At 46.3% G+C, this 20933-nt stretch overlaps 1 protein-coding gene across 19 annotated transcripts in view; it reads left to right on the forward strand.

Annotated features, from left to right (window-relative positions):
• The window catches only part of Atxn7l1 (ataxin 7 like 1), a 226933-nt gene that overhangs the window by 149458 nt on the left and 56542 nt on the right, over positions 1-20933 (forward strand). For 2 of the 19 annotated variants that reach the window (XM_031355689.1, XM_031355687.1), the window contains exon 1: positions 16099-16213. The exons of 9 other annotated variants lie outside the window; for them this stretch is intronic. Coding sequence is in view for 1 of the 10 variants with exons in the window: in XM_031355675.1 (XP_031211535.1) it covers positions 16392-16413 (22 nt within the window). In the remaining 9 variants the exon portion in view is untranslated. 8 more of the 19 variants (XM_031355679.1, XM_031355683.1, XM_031355688.1 and 5 more) reach the window with 8 other exon arrangements.

Below are 20933 nucleotides of genomic sequence, written 5' to 3' on the forward strand. Positions count from 1 at the left end.
TGAGTTTTATGACTCTATGCTCAGGAGGAGTCACATCTTACCTGGACATGCACACTTTGTATCTTGTAAGTAAACATTTTTTACTGCCAAGATTTATGCTTTACTCAGTGCTCAAACTCTTTCAGGCAGCATGGGAGCAAATGCCATACCATTCCCCAAACACCCGCAAATAACCACTTTCAAAACGAGTGTTTGCAAGCCACGACAGACATCACACAGTCATCCCACACAACCACAGAGCCTTTTCCAGCCAGCAGGACATGCAGATTCTATGGTTCTGTATGCTGCGTTGATTACCCTCAATGTGAAGTCTGAATTGACACCCAGCTCTCCTAGCTCTTACTTCTATAATTTTTGTGTTGTGTTTCAAGATAGAGAAAGAGTCATGAGATTGGCGGCAAAACATTCTAGAATTTTCTAATCTTCGTTCTTTTTCAAGATGGGGTTTCTCTGTATTGCCCTGGCTGTTCAGGAGTTCATTCTGTAGATCAGAGTAACCTAGAGCTCAGAGATCTCCTGTCTCAGCCTTCTGAGTGCTAATCTTCCCTTCTTAATCAGCTCCCTCCTGAATTCTATATTCAGTGTCCCCAGTGCTGGACCCCAAGTCTTCAGTTCCTGCCAGATATCTTCATTTCCCCCGTTTCACCACAAATACATAACTTTCATCTCAAAGTGGAAAAGTGATCATTTTTTTCTGGAGCTAATTATGAGTGACTGTGGCCTGGGAAGATGGATTCAGGTTTTTTCCAATACTACATTCCAAAGTAGTAACAGAACAAAGAAACTCATAAATGCATATGCTTTGCTGGTGCCCTGGTGGAATCATGAGGTAGATGGGGTACCGCCAAGTGGGAAATCTCAGCTGTGGGCCCCATATGCAATCTGAGGACATCCTGAGCCTTTCATTTGGTGAAAACTAGGGGTATGTTTGTACATTCTGGAAGAGTTACCTAATGATCACAACGACATTAGGTCACATACAGAAGAGGGGGATAAATGGCTATGAATGGGGTTAAAAATATCCCAAGATAACTTGGCACCATTTTCTCCTCAAGGCTGAATCAACCAATCAGTTTTATAGAAACATAATGCAGCTCAGTACTTTGCAGGGATTTCCATGCCTACCTACAAACCAAACCTGCTGGTCATCTACAATGCCACCACATCCCCTCAGAGAGACAACCAAGCCCTGTAGTAAACCTACTTCAGCGTACCCTGTAACAGTATCTCTTCTCTGCTTAGGCAACCAATGTGTTCACTTAGCGTGGAGAAGAGGCATTATGATGGGCATCTTTGTGTGATTAAATGCTTCCAATGAGTCTCTATTGAAGAAAAAAGAAGAAACCAAACCAAAACAAAACAAAACAAAAAAACAAACCTTCAGCAAAGTCCTATCTTTGAGCTCCATGTTAAAAGATCTGCAAACCCAGAGCCCCTCTACTAGCAAAATGGACTCATGGGTTTCCTAATGCGCAGTTTGGCAGGGCTACTCCTCTCCATGTTCTTCCCAGACTAGGTTTGGGTAAGGAACCAGGGGTAACAGGTCAATGAACTGATCAGATCAGAGAAAGGTAGGATACAAACTGGGTGGAGAGGTGTTTTCCATTGGAGCAATCACTCTGTAGCACAGGTGTATGAAGCCTGCCCTAACAGAAAGAAAGCCATCACTGTGGTACCTGAGGGCTGCAATCTGCTGCAGAAAGCCACAGGGACAGGGAATGCTAAGAGAATTAAGGGAAGTCTCACACATTTATAGTCAACCCTTTTTAGTTCTAGAGTTCTGCTTTCTGCAAACATGATAGAGGCAAATAAGGAGGGCTGGGCTGGAGATGGAAGGCCTGGTGCTAAACAAATCATGGAATTTTTCTGAATCTCTTTTAGTGAAAATAGGAATAACAAAGGTTAGGGTGATAGAATCCTTTCCTGGATGCATGACCCTGGGAAAGCCTAGCCTTGTGTTTCCTTTCAGGGGTGAGAATAGCACCTCTTGCCATCCACCTCACAAGACGTTTCGAACAACCAAGTCCTAGGATATGCTTGACTTACAGACACATATATCAAATCACATAGTGATAGAAGATGTTGATAGATGATAGATGGGTGGATGGATAGATGCTGATAGATGATGGATGGATGGATAGACAGACAGACAGACAGACAGATAGATAGACGATAGATGATGCAGAAGGTTTAAGTCTTCTTAGGTTAAAAAATCTCCATGCTCCAGTTTTCATGAAATTTAGTTTTCCTAAATCCTTAAGGAACTCAAAACTTAAATCTGGTTAATTGTCTTGATCCTAAAGGTAGTGTTTGGTGCATTCTGGGGAGGAAATGGAAAGGCTTGTTCAGCAGTGGAATTGCTTCTTTTAACTTATTTTGCAAGGGGAAAAGATCACTCCATGTCACTGCCCAACAGTGTTGACTCCAGCCTTGATTAAGAAAGCTGCTCCCCAGCATACCTCATCCCAAAGAGAGTCCTGATGTAGTCTTCAGAGGCATGGCTCCAGCCTGCACCATGCCTCCATCTCCATGTGTGCCATGGGCAACTTGGAAGCCCTTTTATTGCATTTAAAAAAAAATTCACTACGTCCCCTTTTTCCCTGTGGAATTTACTAATTTCCAGACTGCTAGAAATCTTCAGTATGTGCAGATTGTCTGAACCAATCATATGGAAGATGCTTGAGGAAGCACCCGGTTCCTTCTGTTGATAACCACAATGTGTCATGTGACACCCACCCCCCAATAAAGTAGCTTAATGTCTTAACGTTATCTGCCAACATCTACATTTTCAAGGTGCTAATCTTTTGCTTTTGTTATTTAAGTTCTTTTTAATTCCTAATTGCTCCGAGGTTGCTGCAGGGCTGGCTGAAACAGTTAACCAAACACTCACACGAGGCAGTCCTTTCGCTTTCTGCGCTTGTTGTTTTTGGCAGTGGGTCAGTTCTATGAACTTCTGGTGTCCAACTGGTAGGACCTGAAACTCTGTGTTTAACAAGTGCCTGTAGTCAAAACAGTTGGCGTGTGGAAGCGAGGGGAGCTGGTACTGACTGCAGCCGATCAGCCGTCGGGTCGTGCACTGTGCAGAATACCGAATCAGGTTGCTCTGTTTGTGGCTGGGCTCTTGTTGTTTCCTTGTTTCAGTTTTTTTTCTTCTCTCTCTCTCTCTCTCTCTCTCTCTCTCTCTCTCTCTCTCTCTCTCTCTCTCTCTCTCTCTCTCTCTCATTTTTACGATGGCATCTGTACTAAAGTGGATCACTTCAGGTTTCAAAAGTACAACATGTTTACAGTCGTCGTAGCATCAGATTAAGTTGGCAGCCCGAGTCGTTCTGTAAGTGGTTTTAGTTTACATTTCTTCTTCTAGCAGGCTGTTTTGCATAATTTTGCTGATCCTGGGTTATTTATAGACTTTTTTTTTTTTTTTTAAAGAAACGGGGATGTATGAGAGTTTCTGTTCCAACTGTAGAAAGTGAGATCCTTTTCTGCGCTGACAGGAGTGGCGCTGAATGTATGTGCAGCAGCAAAGGCTGTTAGCGCTCTTGAAAATTAATTTCTCTGAAAGGTCACTTGATAGCACTCCCCAGCCGCCGCTGACAGCAGATCCCCGGCGTTTGTCGTAAGCTGAGTTGTTTTCTCTGGGTTGTCACAAAATGAAAGTGACGATGCCATTTCCTCTGGGACGCCCCAAAGGGGTTGGTTATTGTTTCAAACCTCTAAGAGGAGTTTGCTGTGCTTGTTTTGTCGAACTCACGGGAGCGGTGTCATCTGGTGACCTGCAGCCTGTCCAGGAGCCAATTGGCAAGTTTCAGGGTCGTGGGGGTTGGGCCGGCAGGATGGCAGAAGGGAAGTTCGTGGGTTGGAAAGTTTGTTCCCACTGAAATGACTGTAATACTGAGATGTCGACAGCACTGTAAAGAATGAATACCAGCCCGCTACTGCTGGATGACACGCTCCCTCACACGTGATCTGGGTAGATTATCCTGCCTTGGGGGCTCCCAGGCAGGTTTGAATGAGAACTGAAACCGAGCATGTAAGAAAATGCTGCGCCAGAATTAGCACTCTATAAAAAGGGTTTTCCATAATATTTACTAGAACCTTTGCCTAAAAATTGCTCTGCCTTGCCCACTGAATGGCTGCAAAATTAAATCAGCTTTTGATGGCTTACCTAGAGCACCTCCCATCTCCCAGGCTGTTACTCCCGGAATTTGCATGGGTAAGTAGAATGCTCATCAGCATAATGAGTGTGGAGTCCCAGTCTAATGGTCCAGGAGAACCCTGGAAATGAGACACTTCATTGTGCAGCGGGTTAAATATTTTAAACTAAACAAATCAAAAGGAAGGAGAAAGCAATAAACTGTGTTCAGGCCTGCTGGTGGAAGGACTTCAGAGTTGGCTGGGCGCTTTCATCGCACAAGGGGTTCCACACAGATGGGTCCAAATTCCACTGTTCCCCCAACTCTTCCATGAGAAAGGAGAGTCGGAATGGAAATTTCCAAAATAGTAAGCATGGTCATTGAACCAAAGCTGGACGTTGTTATAACCATTTTAGGGCTATAATTTCTTTTTCTCCTCCATGTTTCACACATACATATAAAAGTATAATTTTTTGTGGGGGGTCTCCTCTAACCTTGCAGAATGTAAGGACGAGGCTGGCCTCCTGCTTCAGATCTTTTACTGTCTGGCACATGCTTTAGGACGGGAGCTGAAGAGTGGGATGTCAGGCCCAGAGGTAACCATCAAACCTTCACCTGCTTGTTGATCCATCTACGCTGGGCAAACTGGCTCCAGTGTGTGGTTAAGAAACCTTGTTCTGGCAGGTGTCGTGATGCATTCTTTTTAACTACAAAATTTGGGGAAAGAGGTAGGGAGTGGAAGCTGGCAGATCTTTCATATGAGTTCAAGGCCAGCTTCATTTGCATAGCAAGTTCCAGGCAAGCTAGGACTACAGATTAAGACCTTGTCTCAACAAACACAGAAATAAAAAGATGAGAGAAACTCTGTTCTGATTAGATTCATTCTACCCCCAATTCAGCGTATGGGTGGGAGCCCTGTCCTCCCCACTCTGTCAGGTTGGTAGGGGTGAGTGAGGCCGCCCATCTTTTGCAGGCTTATGGTTTGACGTTGTGTGTTGGGTCTGTGCATCTTAGCCATCTATAATAATGGAGCCTCCGAGCTCACTATGCAAATAGTCTTTTGGCCAACGTGAATGAAGAGAGACATGGAGGGGACCTACAGGCCTTTGTGTTGGAGCAGAGATGTGGCAGCAGGGCTGAAGTGTTCCCACATTGTTCTGTTCCAGAGATTTGTAATTTTGCATGGCTAGACCCTTGCACCCACTGGATCTGGACATGAGAAGATGCCTCTCAGCTCTGTGTCATAGAGCAAGTTACCCTCCGAGCCTCTGCAGACATCAACCTGCTTATATATCCCTTCCTCATTTTGGTTCTTCCTCCTATAGGTAGTATAGTGACATATCCACTGTCTGGTTGCAAAGTGGCAGCAAGCCGCCGAGTCTGCTTCTCTTGCCTTGAGAATGGCTGTGCCCACCCTGGGGACTGGCAGGATGCAGGAGTTCCACAGAACCTGGGGACAGATGCAACCTGGAGACTATCAGTTCCCAGCACTGGTAACATTGGACCAGATGCTTAATGTGGGTTCAGCAAACTAGCAAGAGTGCCTATCTTACTGGGCCATGAATCCACTCACTCCACAGTCTCATCTTTTCCTGGAACCACATCAATGATACTCGGGTTAATCAGAACCTGTATCGATGTAAGAGGTAAACCAGGAAAGCAAGTTCATTCAAAGAGTTGGCTTCTTGCAGTCTGTGGCTTGAAGTCACCTGCTCTATTAATATAGACCCAGCAGCAGAATTTTCTGGAAAACAGCACCTAGTTGTATCCCATGTTGGCCTCATATACCTTATAGTGGGGCAGACAGCGCAATTGGGCTGTGAGGAGTTATCTTCACTCCAGTAAGGTGGAGTGAAGTAAGGTGAGTGGCTTTGGAGCCAACCAGTTGCATTCGTTAGGGCTAGAGTGTAGTTTAAACAACTGAAACGCATTTCCTAACAGTTCTGGGAACTGAGCTCCAGATGGAGGTGCCAACAGGACTGGCATCCCCTGAGGCTTTTACAGATGGCCACTCCGGGCCTGCTGCCTTCTCAGGGTGCAGACGCTGAGTGCTTTAGTGCCCAGTCCTTTTGAAATGAGAACCCCAGTCCTGTTGGATTAGGACCTTTTTCTTAATGGCCTCTTTCAAGACCTGTCCCTACATATGGTTGCACTTTCAGGTTCTGGAGAATTAGAGACTTAACGTATGCATGCTGGGACCCTGTTCAACCTATAACCTGGTCCTGTCTCAGGTGCAGCAGCAGGCTTGGCAGCACCCTGCAGCAACCTTCATGACAAAGAGGTAGGCTTCTGTAGGTGTGTTCCCATGCCCATGGCTAGCTTTGGGAACAGGAACAACAACAAAAGCAAAGCAATCAAACAAAAACCCCCAGTAACACAGTTTTTGTTTTTGTTTTTGTTTTTGTTTTTTTTTAAACCACAGGAAAAAGCCCATAGTGGCCATGAATGTCTAAAATAGATTCATAGTTCTGACTTTAGAGAATCCATCATCCCATTGGTCTTAAGGGAGATGTATATAAAGGGAGCTGGAGGAAAACAGCTTATAGACCAGTGGGGTTCCAGAAATTATCTGGCAGGCTTTCTTGGCCTCTTTCTACCAGTACCTTTCTGGTCAAATTCCCTAATCTGTTCAGAGATTCATCTATCCAGTTTTCTCAGTGTCTTGACAGCAATTGTGTGTGTGTGTGTGTGTTTAATCTGTCCTTGTGGTCCTTGGACATTGGGAGACCAGCCTGGGTTCCACTAGGGCAGGCGGTCTTCCTTAGGCCACCTATTGCCTCCTGTTGTAAGCACTGCCCTTTCCCCAAGGGCCTGAGGCAGGCTGTACCAGTTCTGTCAGTCTCTGCCCTGCTGGAGAGTATCACCAGCGGGTGGCTTCTGACAACCCTTTGCAAAATGTAGCCGAGGTCCTTTCCTATTGAAGTTCATCCCTTCCCTGAAGAGAGGTTAGGGATGGAACATTTCTGGATACCCTGACCACCTCAGAACCCAGTGCCACGGTTCTTAGAAAACCCGTTTGTAAGATGAGAAGCCTGGGGACTTGTGAGGGTCATGCTACACAGGAGCTAAACACGGCCTGGCCCTGTGAGGTCACCTGCCAGATCATGCTAATTGCATAGGTCTTGGTCTCAACAAGGAAGGGCATGGACAGTGTGCTTCTGAGGGCTGATTGGGCTCCTTGGCAAGTGGGGTGGGAGAAGCCCCATTCCTTCTTCTTAGGCCAGATTAGGACCTGGTCTTCATAAGAAAGAAACAACTATTTCCAGGAAAGGATTCAGGCAGGAGGTTGGGAGCGGGAGGACCCTTGCAGCTCATCACCATGTCCCTCCTTGATTTGACAGGCAGGTTGCCAAACACTGGGTAGAAAATGACATTTTTGTTATTTCTAAGTTATTTAGTCACAGTCTTAGAATTTTTTATGTCTACATAAGTTGACTCAATTTATTTTTTATTTTATTTTATTTTTTTAGAGACAGGGTTTCTCTGTGTAGCCCTATCTGTTCTGGAGCTTAATCTGTGGACCAGGCTGGCCTCTAGCTCAGAGATCTTCCTGCCTCTGCCTCTTGAGTTCTAGAATTAAAGGCATGTGCCACCACCACCCAGCATCAACTTTTAAGCCTGTTTTATACACCAGATCTCAACTCTCCTCCCTCAGCCCTGGAGAGACAGGTCTGGTCACATCAGTGGGTAAGAGCATTGGGATTCAGGCTCCAGCATTGAGTATCTTGAGTTCCTTCTATTCACTTCAGCTTCATAGCATATGCCTTGATGGCCTCTTGAAGGCAGGTTGGGGAACTAGAAAAACCACCTCATCAGTATAATGTATCTTGTAGTGACACACACCTTTGATGACTCACTATGTGTGATGCTCATTGTATTAGCTCTATTCAGAGAAAGGCTCTCATGAGATTCCTGTGTCAGAGTCACCCAGAGGATCCTTACCAGGAAGGTGGGCCAACAGCATACCTTCCCTGACTGTACCCTGGTACAACCACACTTGGAGACAATGCTATTCATAGGTCATGGTTCCTGGGACATGGTTGGGGCCTGTTTCAGAAGAGTGACACTGGGGCAGGCTTCTCAAGTTTCCAGGTGGTGAATGGATTCATCAATAGCTTAGGGCCCATAAATATCTCAACAGGCTCGAACACTGGACTGAGTCCAGCAAGGTGACAGTTCTGAAGGGTACCCATGGGTTGACACAACCTGAGAACAGTGCGACCTGAGACTTAACAGTGAGGTTGTAGAAAAGAAAACCATCTGGACTGATGTTCTTGCACTGCATGAAGAGAGAATAATGTCTAGTGAACAGGCAGGACCTCAGCAGAGTTCACTAGAACGTGTTCCTTTCCTGACTCTACTTTGTGAGAAATGCTGGGAGCCAGAGAGAACCTAGGACAGGGCAGGAGTGGAAACAGTTTTGTGAGAAATAACTTTAAAAGGTCTCTGGGAGTGTTTACCCCAGAGGAGGAGGTAAGAGAAGACCAAAGGCTTATGGTGGCCCTGAAGATGAGAGTGGTGTGGATGTGTGAGTAGCTCAGAACAGCTGGGAAGGGCAGCTGCCTACCTTCCCCATGCGGCGGTCACTGCTTTGTAGACTGGCACCTGCACGTGCCTACACGAAGCCAGGCCTGCGGGCGTGCTGGTAGGGAGACAGCAATGTTGGGGAGCCCAGTCTTACGTGTTTAGATCTGATAGTCCTAATTTCAAGCTGTATACCCGGGTCTGTGGATAGCAGTGAGCCCTTGACTGGAAATGGCGGCTGTGCCAGGGATGCAAGAGCCACAGAGGGTAGTTTTGTCTCGGGGTCCCACTTGCCAATAACTGTAGGAGCCTGCCTACGGTGAATGTAGCGGTGACGTCAGTGTTATTTGGATCCAGATTTATTTTATAAAGCAAAACCATCGAAATCGAAGCAACCCCCTGGCAATTATAAAGCCCAGTGACCACCTGTCATTGGTACGTAACAAACAGGTACCCTGTTGCAGAGCCGAGAGGCAGGAAGGATGCACGCAGCTTGTTGCCTAAGACAAAGTAACACTTCTTCATGGGCCCAAATTGTCAGTGTTTGGGAGCTGCTGTCTTAGAATACCTGTCTGCTGTCTCCTGCTGACCACCTTAATTACCTTAACTTAAAAATTACCCCGTTTAAGCGGCTCCAAGCAGGGTTTTGAAGGTAACTCTCAGTTACCTTAAGACAGATTATTCTGCTTGCAGCTGGTCCTGGAATTCATCTTCTGAGGGATTTTTTTTTTTTTACCAGTGTTATTGCCGAGGTGAAACTCACAAGACATAAAATTAACTATTCTAAGTTGAATAACTCACTGGCATTTGATACAATCATGTTGTGTGGCCAGCTCTATCTAGTTTCAACACGTTTCTTTACTCAGCGATAAGACTTCTTACCCACTAGGCAGCTATTCTCCCTTCCAACCACCCACAGCACCTGACAGCTACCAGTCAGTGTCTCTACGGCTCTGCCCGCTCTGGACGTTGCCTATAGATGGAGGCAAACAGTGCATATGGCCTAGTGTGCTTGGTTTCTTTCATCTCACACAGCGTTCCTGATGTTCATCTGTATTCTGGCATACATCATGCATCATTCTTTTCCTTCGTGAAATGGTACCTCATCATATGTCTATACGGCGGGTTTTGTTTATTCACTCGCCCATTATGGGGTGGCTCTAACTTTGACTAATTTTTTTAATTTTTAGGTTTATTTATCTTATCTCACATGTGTGAGTGTTTTATCTGTATGTATGTCAATGCACCATGTGTGTGCCTGCTGTCAGCAGAGGCCACCAGAGGACATTGGATCCCCTGGGGTTGTAGTTACAAATGTTTATGAGCCACTATGAGGGTGCTGAAACTGAACTCAGGTCCTCTGTAAGAGCAAGTACTCTTAATTGCTGAGCCATCTCACCAGAGGATTAGTTCTTGGGACCTAGTGTGTGTGTGTGTGTGTGTGTGTGTGTGTGTGTGTGTTTGTTTGTTTTAAATGTTTATTTTTTGAGACAGAGTCTTATTATATAGTTCTGGCTGTCCTGGTACTAACTATATAGAAGGCTGGCCTTGAACTCATAGAGATCAACCTCTGCTTTCCTCTTGAGTATTGGGGATCAAAGGTGTATGCCACCAAACCTGGTCCCTGTTCTACACACACACACACACACACACACACACACACACTTTTGTGTCATATACTAGTTCTATTTAATGTTTTAAAGAACGAAATTTAATTGCAGTGAAATACACTTAATATAAACCTTACCATCTTAACTAGTTTCCTGTTTTGAGTCAGGATTTCACCATGTAGCCCTAGCTGACCTGAAACACATAGTATAGAACATGTTTGCCTTGAATTTCAACTCAGAGATCTTCTTGCTTCTGCCTCCCAAGTGTTATGATTAAAGGCTCCTGGCTCATCTTTACTAGTTTTAATGTGCAGCTCAAAGGCATTTGGTACCATCATACTATTTTACAGTCATTGCTACTGCCATCTCCAGAACTCCTAGCTTTGCAAAACAGACACCAAAGCCACTAATAAAATCAAAACAAAACAAGAAACAAAAAACCATGCCCCATCTTCCCCCAACTCCTGGCAGTTATATCATTTCCCTGTCTGTGTGCCTGAATTTGACTCTGCAGTTCATGTCAGTGGAATCCTACAGTATATGACTTTTTATGGCTGGTCAATTTCACTTAGTATGCTGTATTCAAGACTCATCTAGCCGGGCGGTGGTGGCGCATGCCTTTAATCCCAGCACTTGGGAGGCAGAGGCAGGCGGATTTCTGAGTTCGAGGCCAGCCTGGTCTCCAGAGTGAGTTCCAGGACAGCCAGGGCTATACAGAGAAACCCTGTCTCGAAAAAAACAAAAAAAAAAAACCAAAAAAAAAAAAAAAAAAAAAAAAAAAAAAAGACTCATCTATAGAATAAAGTGTCAGAATTTCCTTCCTTGTTAAGGCTGAATAGCACAATGGAATGGTGAGAGGTTTGTTTTGTTTTGTTTTATTTAGTGGGTGTGTGCGTGTGCGTGTGCGTGTGCGTGTGCGTGTGTGTGTGTGTGTGTGTGTGTGTGTGTGTTTTACTTGTGTGGAGGTCAGAAGACTACTTGTAGAAATCATTTCTCATATTTCACCGTGTGAGATTGAACTCAGGTGATCGGGCTTGATAGCAAGTGCCGCCAGTATCAGATGAGACATCTTACTATCTTACCTGATGCTTAGTATTGTCAACCTGACAAAATCTAGCATCACCTGGAAAGAGAGTTTCAATGAGATGTTGTCGATGGTTCTGTGATCACTTCAGAAAGTGACTTTGTTACTGTGGTTTGTTAAGGTGAGTGACACAGTAAAGGATTCTGAACTGTGTGAGCAGAGCAGAGAAAACCAGCTGAACCGTAAGCATGCGCACCTTCACTGCTCTTTGTTCCTGCTGATGGGCGTGATATGACTGGCTTTTCCTTTTAATGATTTATTTATTTGTTTTATATGAGTACACTGTAGCTGTCTTCAGACATACCAGAAGAGGGCATCAGATCCCATTACAGATGGTTATGAGCCATCATGTGGTTGCTGGGGATTGAACTCAGGACCTCTGGCAGAGCAGTCAGTGCTCTTAACCACTGAGCCATCTCTCCAGCCCCATGACTGGCTTCTTGAAGCTCCTACTACTATGGCTTACTTGCTGTGATGGAGTGTAACCTTGACCTGTCAGCTAGAAGAACCCCTTCCTCCCATCGGTTGCTTTTGTCTGGATATTTTAATCACAGCATCAGAAAACTATCTCATTCTCATGCACTTGTGGGTACCTGCACCCCCCACCGACACACACACCATGCACACAGAGGTACACCTATGCCATATTTTGTATTCAACTGTGAATACTCTTATTTCTATCTATTGACTCTTCAGAATGATGCTGCTTTACGACACACATATAGGTATATATAGCCATAAATGGAACTGCTCAATCACATTGTAATTCTATTTTAATATTTTGAGGAACTATTACACTGGTTTTTACTGCAGCTGTGCCCTTTTACATTCCCAACAGCAGTCCACAGAGGCTCCATTTTCTCCTCATCCTCACCAGCTCCTGCTCCGTTCCTCTTTTTAAATAGCTACCCTAGAGTGCTGGAAGTGCTACCTCCTTGTAGGCTTGATTTGCATTTCTCTAATAGCTAATGAGGTGGAGCATCTCTGCATATGCTCTCGTTAGCCATTTGTTTATCTGCTCTGCAGAAGTGTCCTTGGCACGGTTTTGAATTGGGCTGCCCCTTCCTGTTTTTGCATTTGGAGTTACACTTCCAAACCTGCTGTCCCTCAGAAGCTACAACCGCACGTGAATGTAAATGTGGCAGCTTCTTATGTTAAGACACCTGTTTGCTGAGAACTTAGGCCACCTACTTATTCTGTACTCACCCGAGGAGAGGAGAAAGAAATGGCCAAGAGGCAGGATCCAGAGTTCCAGAAGAGCCAGAGTGCAGCAGAAAAGCTAGCCAAGGGAAGTGTCCACCTCTGACCTCCCGGCTCTCCTGGAACCCTCAGCAGATACCAGGAGAGCTATTTCTGTTTGACTCTGGCTCCCAGGCCATGGGGCTGCTTTTTCATCTGCACTGAACTGCTAAACATTGCAACATCCAGCAGACATCTTCTTGGTCATCTCCTAGGAGGGGTAATGTGCTCAAGAAGCCTTTGACCAGCTGGCCTGAAGTCCAGCAGAGGACAAAGCTTGCAACCTAACTCCTCTCCAGCCAAAGTTGCAAATGATCCAGAAAGGAGATCTGGCCAGTGGCTGGTCAGCTCACACCCAGTCGTCCACACCGACTCCATTCCAAGAAACAGAGCAGCAAGACAGGGACCCAGCTCAGTTTTCTGTAGTCAGAAACGGATTAAGTCTACCTAATTCAGGGAAGAAGGCCTCTCTAAACAATTCTCCCTCAGAAAATTGGCTCTGGCTCTCTTAGAGTATCCAGCTGCCTAGTTGTCATGAGAAGGTCTCTTGGAGGATCGTTTGCAATGAGGGGGCAGTGTGTGAAATGACCCCACCTCCCCTCAGCCTGAGGTCTTCTTGAAGGCTTTGCCTTTCAGAGGTTTGCTTTCAACATTCCTTACTAAAAGTCCGACGCTGCTCACTTGGAAGGGACTTAGAGTTTGTCAGGTGTTAGCCAGGTTTTATAGATCCATTGGGTGAGACCCAGTAGAGATCCTGATAGAAGAAAAAGAGGTCTCAAATGTCAGGTCCCAAAGAAACCAGGGAGAGGCTCACTCAGTACCTGGGCTCTTCCCAGCACTTGCACCCTGTCTCTTCCCTAAACCTCTCCAGCCCAGGGCTGGGCTTCACTTCCCCTCCCCCAGGCTTCTCTTTTCCTGTATGACCCAGGCAATTAGGCCACACACTCTTGGCTTTTGGCTCCACTCTTGACCTCTTCCTTGCCCTCCTCCACGGTAGTTCCTCTCTTGGTTCACTTGCCCTCTCTCTTCTCTTGCACCGCATCGACCTGGCCCGGTCCGGCCTTGACAGTCTGGGTTCTTCCAGATGGCCTCTGGCTGTCCTTTCCCTCATAATGACAATAAAACCCTTCTCAGTTATACCCAGGAGCTGTCCTGTCTCCTCATGTCTCCATTTTCCATTCATCACATTCATTGGTTTGTTGTTTTTGTTTGTTTGTCCTATATTGGGGATCCCCCAGGGCCAGGGTAGGTATTCTACTACTGTGCTGGGCCCCCAGTTCCGGTTTTGTTTTGTTTTGAGACAGTCTCACTGTGTAATCTTGGCTGCCCTGGAACTTGCTACATAGACCTACAACTCATAGGACATCCACCTGCCTCTGCCTCCTGAGTGCTGAGATTAAAGGCATGAGCCACCATACTCAGCTTTTTATTTTATTTTATTTTTGTTTTTCCTTCGTTTTAGTTTTGTGTTTGTTAATTATAGTAAAATACACATGAAAGAATATTGATACTGTCACCATGTGATCATGTTGAGAGGTCTGTTAGAGCTCAGTTGTGAGGCTTCATATTAGGCCCAAGCTTAACCCAAAACACCATAGCAAACATTTGAGTGATATGGGTCCATTCATACCACTCCCAGGGGATACCCTATGCCCACTGCCCACCCTCATCTTTTCACAGCCGCCACTTATTGACCACTATTCTGTACTCTGTCTCTTGAGATTTGCCTGTTCTGGGTATTTCATCAATATTAAGTCATGTGACCCATCGGCTTGTGAAGCATTGTCCCTGTAAGGGCTGACCCCTCTCCCACACATTATCTGTCCTTTGCCACAGTCAGGGAATTTTCTAAGTATCCAGAATGAGAGCCACAAATGCTGGCCCCATCTATATCTGACAATCTGGGATTGGAAGCAGGAAGATCAGGCATTCAAGGTCACACTCAGCTACATAGAAATTTCAAAGCCAGAGAACCTGAGAACTCTGCTGAAATTTATAGTGAAATTGTCCTTTGGGGGTTTTCCAATGATCATAATGGCCTCTAGTGTCATCAAAGCATATGGCCCAATAGACACTGTCCTTTAGGATGGGTATTCCCTGTGATGAAGGAGAGCAGAAAGTCCAGAGGCATCTGCAGGCCACCCAGGACCCAGGCAGGTTGGACAGCAGCTCTGAGAGCTGGCTCAAGTGTGGCTGCTCTCCTAGGGACTGCAGGAGAAACCCCCTGCCATGTAAACTTAGAGAGCTCTCCTGAGCCTCTGAGAAGTGACTTCTCACATCTCTGCGTGTGAGATTCAGGGAAACCCTCATTCATCTGCCAAATTCAGGACGCACCCCTGACTGCTCTGGCCTTGTCTTGCTGCCTTTCCTCAATCTCATCTGGGCGTGCTCTCTTAAAGGGGAAGTGAAGCATTATGACTGGCCAGGGCCCACAGCCAGGAAATGTCTACTAGAAGAGGGCCGTTGCCCAGCATGTCGTTGGCTCAGCCTCCTTATCCAAACGGCCAGACTGCCTCTCCAGGAAGTGTAAGTGTGAATGCAGGGTATGGTGGCCTGCCACCCAGGATGGCATGGGGCTGGACACAGGCCACAGAAGAAAGTCCAGCAGGCAAAGTATGCTGGCAGCCTGTGATGCATGCACTCGGAGAGATGAGCTTCTGCGCAGACCAGAGCTCCTGGTCTGTGGGCAGAAGCTGGAGCAAAGACAGGGCTGAGGCAGCCGATGGGGACAGCAGCTGCCTCGGAAAGAGGTCAGGAGTAGGAGGCTAGGGACTGATCTATTTTGGACAGCCCTTCTGGAGGCTCAAGCCTCGGGTCTGGGGAGGAGAGGAATGGAAATTTTTATAACACACCTTTGAGAGCACTGGGAAGGCAGCTATCATAACCCCCTACTTTTTGCCATCTCCCCTACCCCCAGTCTGCAGCATTCACGTGCAGCTCAGTCAGTCCTTCATGCCTTTATACACTGGGAGGTTGCTTTTCTCCGTGGTTTCCATATGCTGTCTTTGTTAAGAAATGTTTTGGGTCTTTTCAAATGGTGCACACGACTTGAAACTCATGGCTGTGTTCCTATTCACATATGACCCTCCGTCCAGTGTGTACACCGTGCGAGCCTCGTATATACCATGTGGCCATTCCTCCTCTGTCTCCCTGTTCATTAAGATTGGTAGTGTTAGTGGCTTGCTTTCAAACTAGAATTTTGTTTCCTGCGTGCCCACGGAGCAGGGGAAGGGAGAGAGTTCATATACTTGGAGGCACCTGGTTTCTCACAAATATGCCGAAAGGGTTAGTGACTGATGAAGAGGAGATGGGCCTCTGCTGTACGATAGTAGGCTTTGTTTTCTGCCCCAGGTGTTTGTTTTTACGGTAGTGATGGCTGGTCCTAAATAAAGTAACAGAAGTGTAGTTTTCAACAGAACAACTCAGGCTTTTCTCTCCCAGAGAAAGGGGAGAGAGGAAGGAACAGAGAGGGGAAGGAAAAACGTGCGTCTCTGTACGCATATGTTGACAGGCATAACCACACCCTACTTCAAGACAACTTCCTGTTTGCCACTGCCAACTGCCACTCCAAGGAGAACAGACGTGGTTCCGTTAGAGGCTGCTGGGGGACCATGACAACCTGTTGGGTGAGTGGCTCTGAGTGAGACTAGGAACTCAGCACTGAGTAGAGACTTTGTACCTTCTCTTGGAGGAAACCAGGGCCCTGTGCTGTCCCAGTTGGAGGTTGACGCGGAAATAAAAGCAGAGGTCGCCTGTCTTTTTCAACCTGTGTCCTCAAACAGCGTGCTCCCAGGATTCATGTGAATGGAAAAATTTCAAGTCAAGGGTAGGGAGAAGGCTGTGAACCATCCACTTAGGAAAGCTACTACCTATGTGTGTGTGTGTTTTTTTAATGTACCTTTTCATATATCAAGAAACTTCTATTAAGAAATGTTATTAATCCTTCCAACATTATTTAGCAATGCGTGTAATGAGGGCTCACTAGGGCAGGACCTGTACTAAATGCCAGAGGTGAACAAGGCTCCTGCCTTCAAGGTATGCCCGGCATAGACCAAAAGACAGTGAAACCAGCAGTTACAACATGGGATTGTATACTGAGGGAGGGGCTCAGTGTGCCAGAGGCTTCCTGCAGATCTCTGATGTGGGTGATGTTTCCCTCATATGTTAGGGAATTGGGGTTCGCGAGGTTAAATTATTAGCCCAAGTCACAGGGCTAATGAGTGACAGCCCTGGGATTTAAGCCCAGTTCCTTCTGATTCCAGAGGCCACAGTGTTTGGTCCATATTTCTGCTCACTCTCTGAGCTGGTGGAGCACGAACATTTCCTATTCAGAGAATTTTCTAAAAGTACAGTCTGGAGGCCCTAGCCTGTCTATCACAAGTCTGAAGACACTCCAGACATAACTCCACACAGAGGCCTGGGCACTTCTCTGCCTCCTACCTCTGAGATCTGCCTCTGTGAGCTATGAGCAGATCATGCCCACAGCAGACAGGAGCCTTGGTGTGCATAGCCCAAGACCCTGGGGTAAAGCTACTGATGGTACCATCAGACAGACAGAGACACCGAATTCAGCATTCAGGTATTTTCAATATTAGGAATGCCAGCCAGTCATAGACCTCAAAGATACCCAGGAAAGTGTCTCCCACTTGCTAACATCTGGCTTCACCTGTCCCTTCTGTGCACCTTGGTTAAAGGATGCGTTCAACTATGCCTATTTATGGTGAACTCAGTGGTTTATCCAAAAGCAGGAAGCTACCAGAGCCATGGTGACTCTTGTCCAACTCGCAGTGTGTATCCAGTACTTGTAGAACAGGGAGATGCCTATGGAGAAGGCTAACACAGAACAAGTGGGCCCCTGGCAACCTGCCACTGCCTGGTTGAGATGGGAACAGCTAAGGCAAGGAAAAGCCTTTTTCTGTTTATTTGAATGTTATTGTTTTGAGATAGACTTACTTAGTCCGGTCTCCAACTCTTAATCCTCCTGTCTCAGTTCCCCAAGTGCTGGAATTACAGGGGTATGGCACCACACCTGGCAGGAAAGGGTTAGTCCTTTTAAGAGGATAGCAGGTCTGGCTGCATGTAGAGATCAGCAAACTAGGAAAGACAGATGCTCTCAGAAGCACAGATCTGTTCTCTAGTCCCGAGAGGAGCCATGTGATGGTCAGCCTGGGGTCTGGAAAGTTCTATCTCCTACCTTTCAGAAACTCTCTGGTTAGTAAGACTCAGTGCATAGCAGTGTCTATGGTTTCCTTGTGGTACGGTGCTCACATCCTGGGGCCACAGGGGAATCGGCTCAGGATGCTTTTGAGGAAGAGTGACTGAAGTTAGATGCCACTCATTTTTCTCCCCTCCCTACTTCCATATCTGCATCTGTTTTCTCAGCTCTGCCCTTTCTGTTTAAGGGGGTTTCAGCACTTGGGCTGGTTTTGATTTTCATTTGTTTTTTATCCTTTTCCACATTGTATGACTTTAACATAACTAGAATGTACTACCCAGTCCATCCTGTGTCCTTTCGTCTGCCCTCTCCTCTGGATACTAATTATTAAGGAGTGATTAATGCTTATGAAGTATTTGTGATACATTCCATTTCTTGTAGATTAGCTGTTTTATTTCGCTTACATGATTTCTCAGATTGATCTAGGCCTCTTACTGGCCATCTTCTTTGTATTATTATTATTATTCTCATCACTATAAACAACACTACTGAGAATGTCTTTGAACTGTCTACCTTCCACTTTGAGGATATTTCCTTGAGGTCACTTTCTTAAGCTAACAGTGCCAGATTACCAGATCAAAGGCTGTAAACTTTTTTTTTTACTTCCTGTTATTATCACTGGGGTATACTCCAGGAAAAAAAATCATAATCCCTCAAAAGTAGTCCCAGCAAGCATACGCTGCATGCTTGTTTCTCATGAGTTTCCCCTGTAGCCAAGCTGAGGGTCTGGTGAGAGCATCCTTGAAGGCTTAGGAAATTATTTGAGGCCCCGGAAAATCCCTGGGACTCCCCAGATCCTACCCAGCAGCGGCCGGTGCCAGAAGCATGTGCCTCAGTATGAAAGCCGAACTGAAGAGCAGGTGGGAGGAAGAATGCTTCTGAGGGCAAAGATAAGGAGCAGCCTTTGCTATCAGACTACACACAGGAAGCCCTGGGGCTGCTCTGAGAGGAGGAAATGCATTCTCCAGACCGCTGGAGAAGTTGCCTTTCTAACGTGTAGAAGGAGTGGGGCTATCCCAGGCAAACAACATGAGAAAAAGGACAACCAGCTTTGGGATCGGACAGACAAGCCTGGACTCTCCTTCCGGCTACTGAGGCCAGCACAGCCCTAGTCTTCAGTCATAACTGTGCTAAACTTCTCTAAGGTCTCTTGCTAGGAGGCTAGCAGGTGTGTGACTGTCTGAGTGAACAGTAGCATGCACACTGCCTGGCACATGGCAGGTAGATGCGCAAGAAATGGAGCCTTTGCTCTCGAAAGAATGAACGAATGAATGGTGTGGAATGACTGGATGGCTGAGAAAACACCAGAAACCTAAGAATGCTGGAAGTGACCTGACAGAACTGAACTGAACTGAACTGAGCTTGGCAGTGTAGACCACTCACCCTCCATGAGTCCGTGTCAAAAACCTTAGTGCCTGAGGTAGCTTGTGGTAGCTGGCAGTGTGTAGGAGGGGTGGAAAGATGTGATAAAGCCCTATCTCTTTAAGGAACAAACTCCTCCCATGCCACTCTGATCCTAACATTTGGTGGGGGTTGGGAGTGGGAGAGCAGGTATTGAGAGAGAGTTTCCCTGGCTATCCTGGAATTCATTCTGTCGACCAGGTTGGCCCGGAATTTAGACCTGCCTTAAAGGCATTGCTACCACTCCAGACTAAGGATTGGGAATACCAGGGATTCTCATAACCACCCTAGACATAGAACCTGCTTGTCAAGGCTCTGCTTGCTACTTCTGTGTTCTATTTCTTGAGTCCTCTGTGCCTTCCTTCTCTCTTCACTAAGGTAGGTAGATGCAACAGTCTCCCTCCAGTCATGATGCTGCCATATTTAATGCTTCACATTGAGTATAAGGACTCCACCCAGACGCTAGCTGTGGTCCCTTACTATTAATCATAGTACATTTCTGTATGCTTAGAACTCTACCATACACTCGACTTAACCTCATATCATTTACCTCTTAGAATTTAGGAGTCCTTCTCTTAATATTTCAATTCTACAGATGAGGAAGCTGAGACTCAAGAGATATGGTGGGTTGCCAAAGGTCACAGAGCAAGACAACATCAGATCTGAAGCTGGACATGATTCTCAAATTCAGTCTTCCTTTGTTTCCACGGCTGCTAGCCCAGGGAATGCCTCTCTCACAACTGAGTTGGTTAGCATGGCTTCTTAGCCAGGGTCCCTGTTCTCTCTGACTCCAGTTTCTCTCTCTTTTTTTTAAATCTCTCTCTCTCTCTCTTTCTCTCTCTCTCTCTCCCTCCCTCCCTCCCTCCCTCCCTCCCTCTCTCTCTCTCTCTCTCTCTCTCTCTCTCTCTCTCTCTCTCTCTCTCTCTCTCTCTGTGTGTGTGTGGCTCTGTGCATGTCTCAACGCTCATATGGAGATCACAGGAGCACCTGCAGGAATCAGCTCTCTCTTTATACTGTGTAGGTCCTAGAGATCAAACTCAGGTTAGTGGATACCCTTACCCACTGAGCCATCTCACCAACCCATCCAGTTTCCTTTTAGATGGAGTTCCCTTTGGAACTGAGTATCCTTTATGAGAAATATTCTCACCTTGGTGGCCAAAGCAGGTAGTATCCAGTGGTAAGAAGGGTGGTAGGTGGTGGCCCTCTCTGTGCCTGCCCTTGTGGCTGCAGCTGAAGGAGACTGAGCTATCACTCACGTGAATCAGATTCTGGCTCCTGCCCACATTTGCTAACATAGCCATGGAAGGCCACACCGGTGTCTGTGGTGTCCCAGGCCTATTAGGATGAAGTTGGTTCCTTAAAAACAATATTGGAAATTTCCCAACAACTTCTTCCTGAAAGCAGTATCAGGAACAGCGTTAGATGCCTGCAGCTAACTCAGCCATTCCTGAGATAGCTTCGTGGAGGATTAAATGGAGGACATTGATGCTATGAGCATAAAATATCCCCTGGACAGTAATAGCGTGGGAGGGAGGATTCAAAGTTTGACTGAAGTGGAGAGAACTAGAAAATCAGTAGGCTCTCATTCCTACTGATTGGGAGCCACTGTGGCTCCTCTGCCTGCTGGTCTATAGGATTGCCCCCTAGAGTACTACCTGGATATTCAAGGAATATAGGTAGTGGTGGTGGTGGTAGTGATTGATGATGGTGGTGGTGGTGGTGGTGGTGGT

The sequence above is a fragment of the Mastomys coucha genome, unplaced genomic scaffold, assembly GCF_008632895.1.
Source record: "Mastomys coucha isolate ucsf_1 unplaced genomic scaffold, UCSF_Mcou_1 pScaffold6, whole genome shotgun sequence".
Lineage (NCBI taxonomy): Eukaryota > Metazoa > Chordata > Mammalia > Rodentia > Muridae > Mastomys > Mastomys coucha.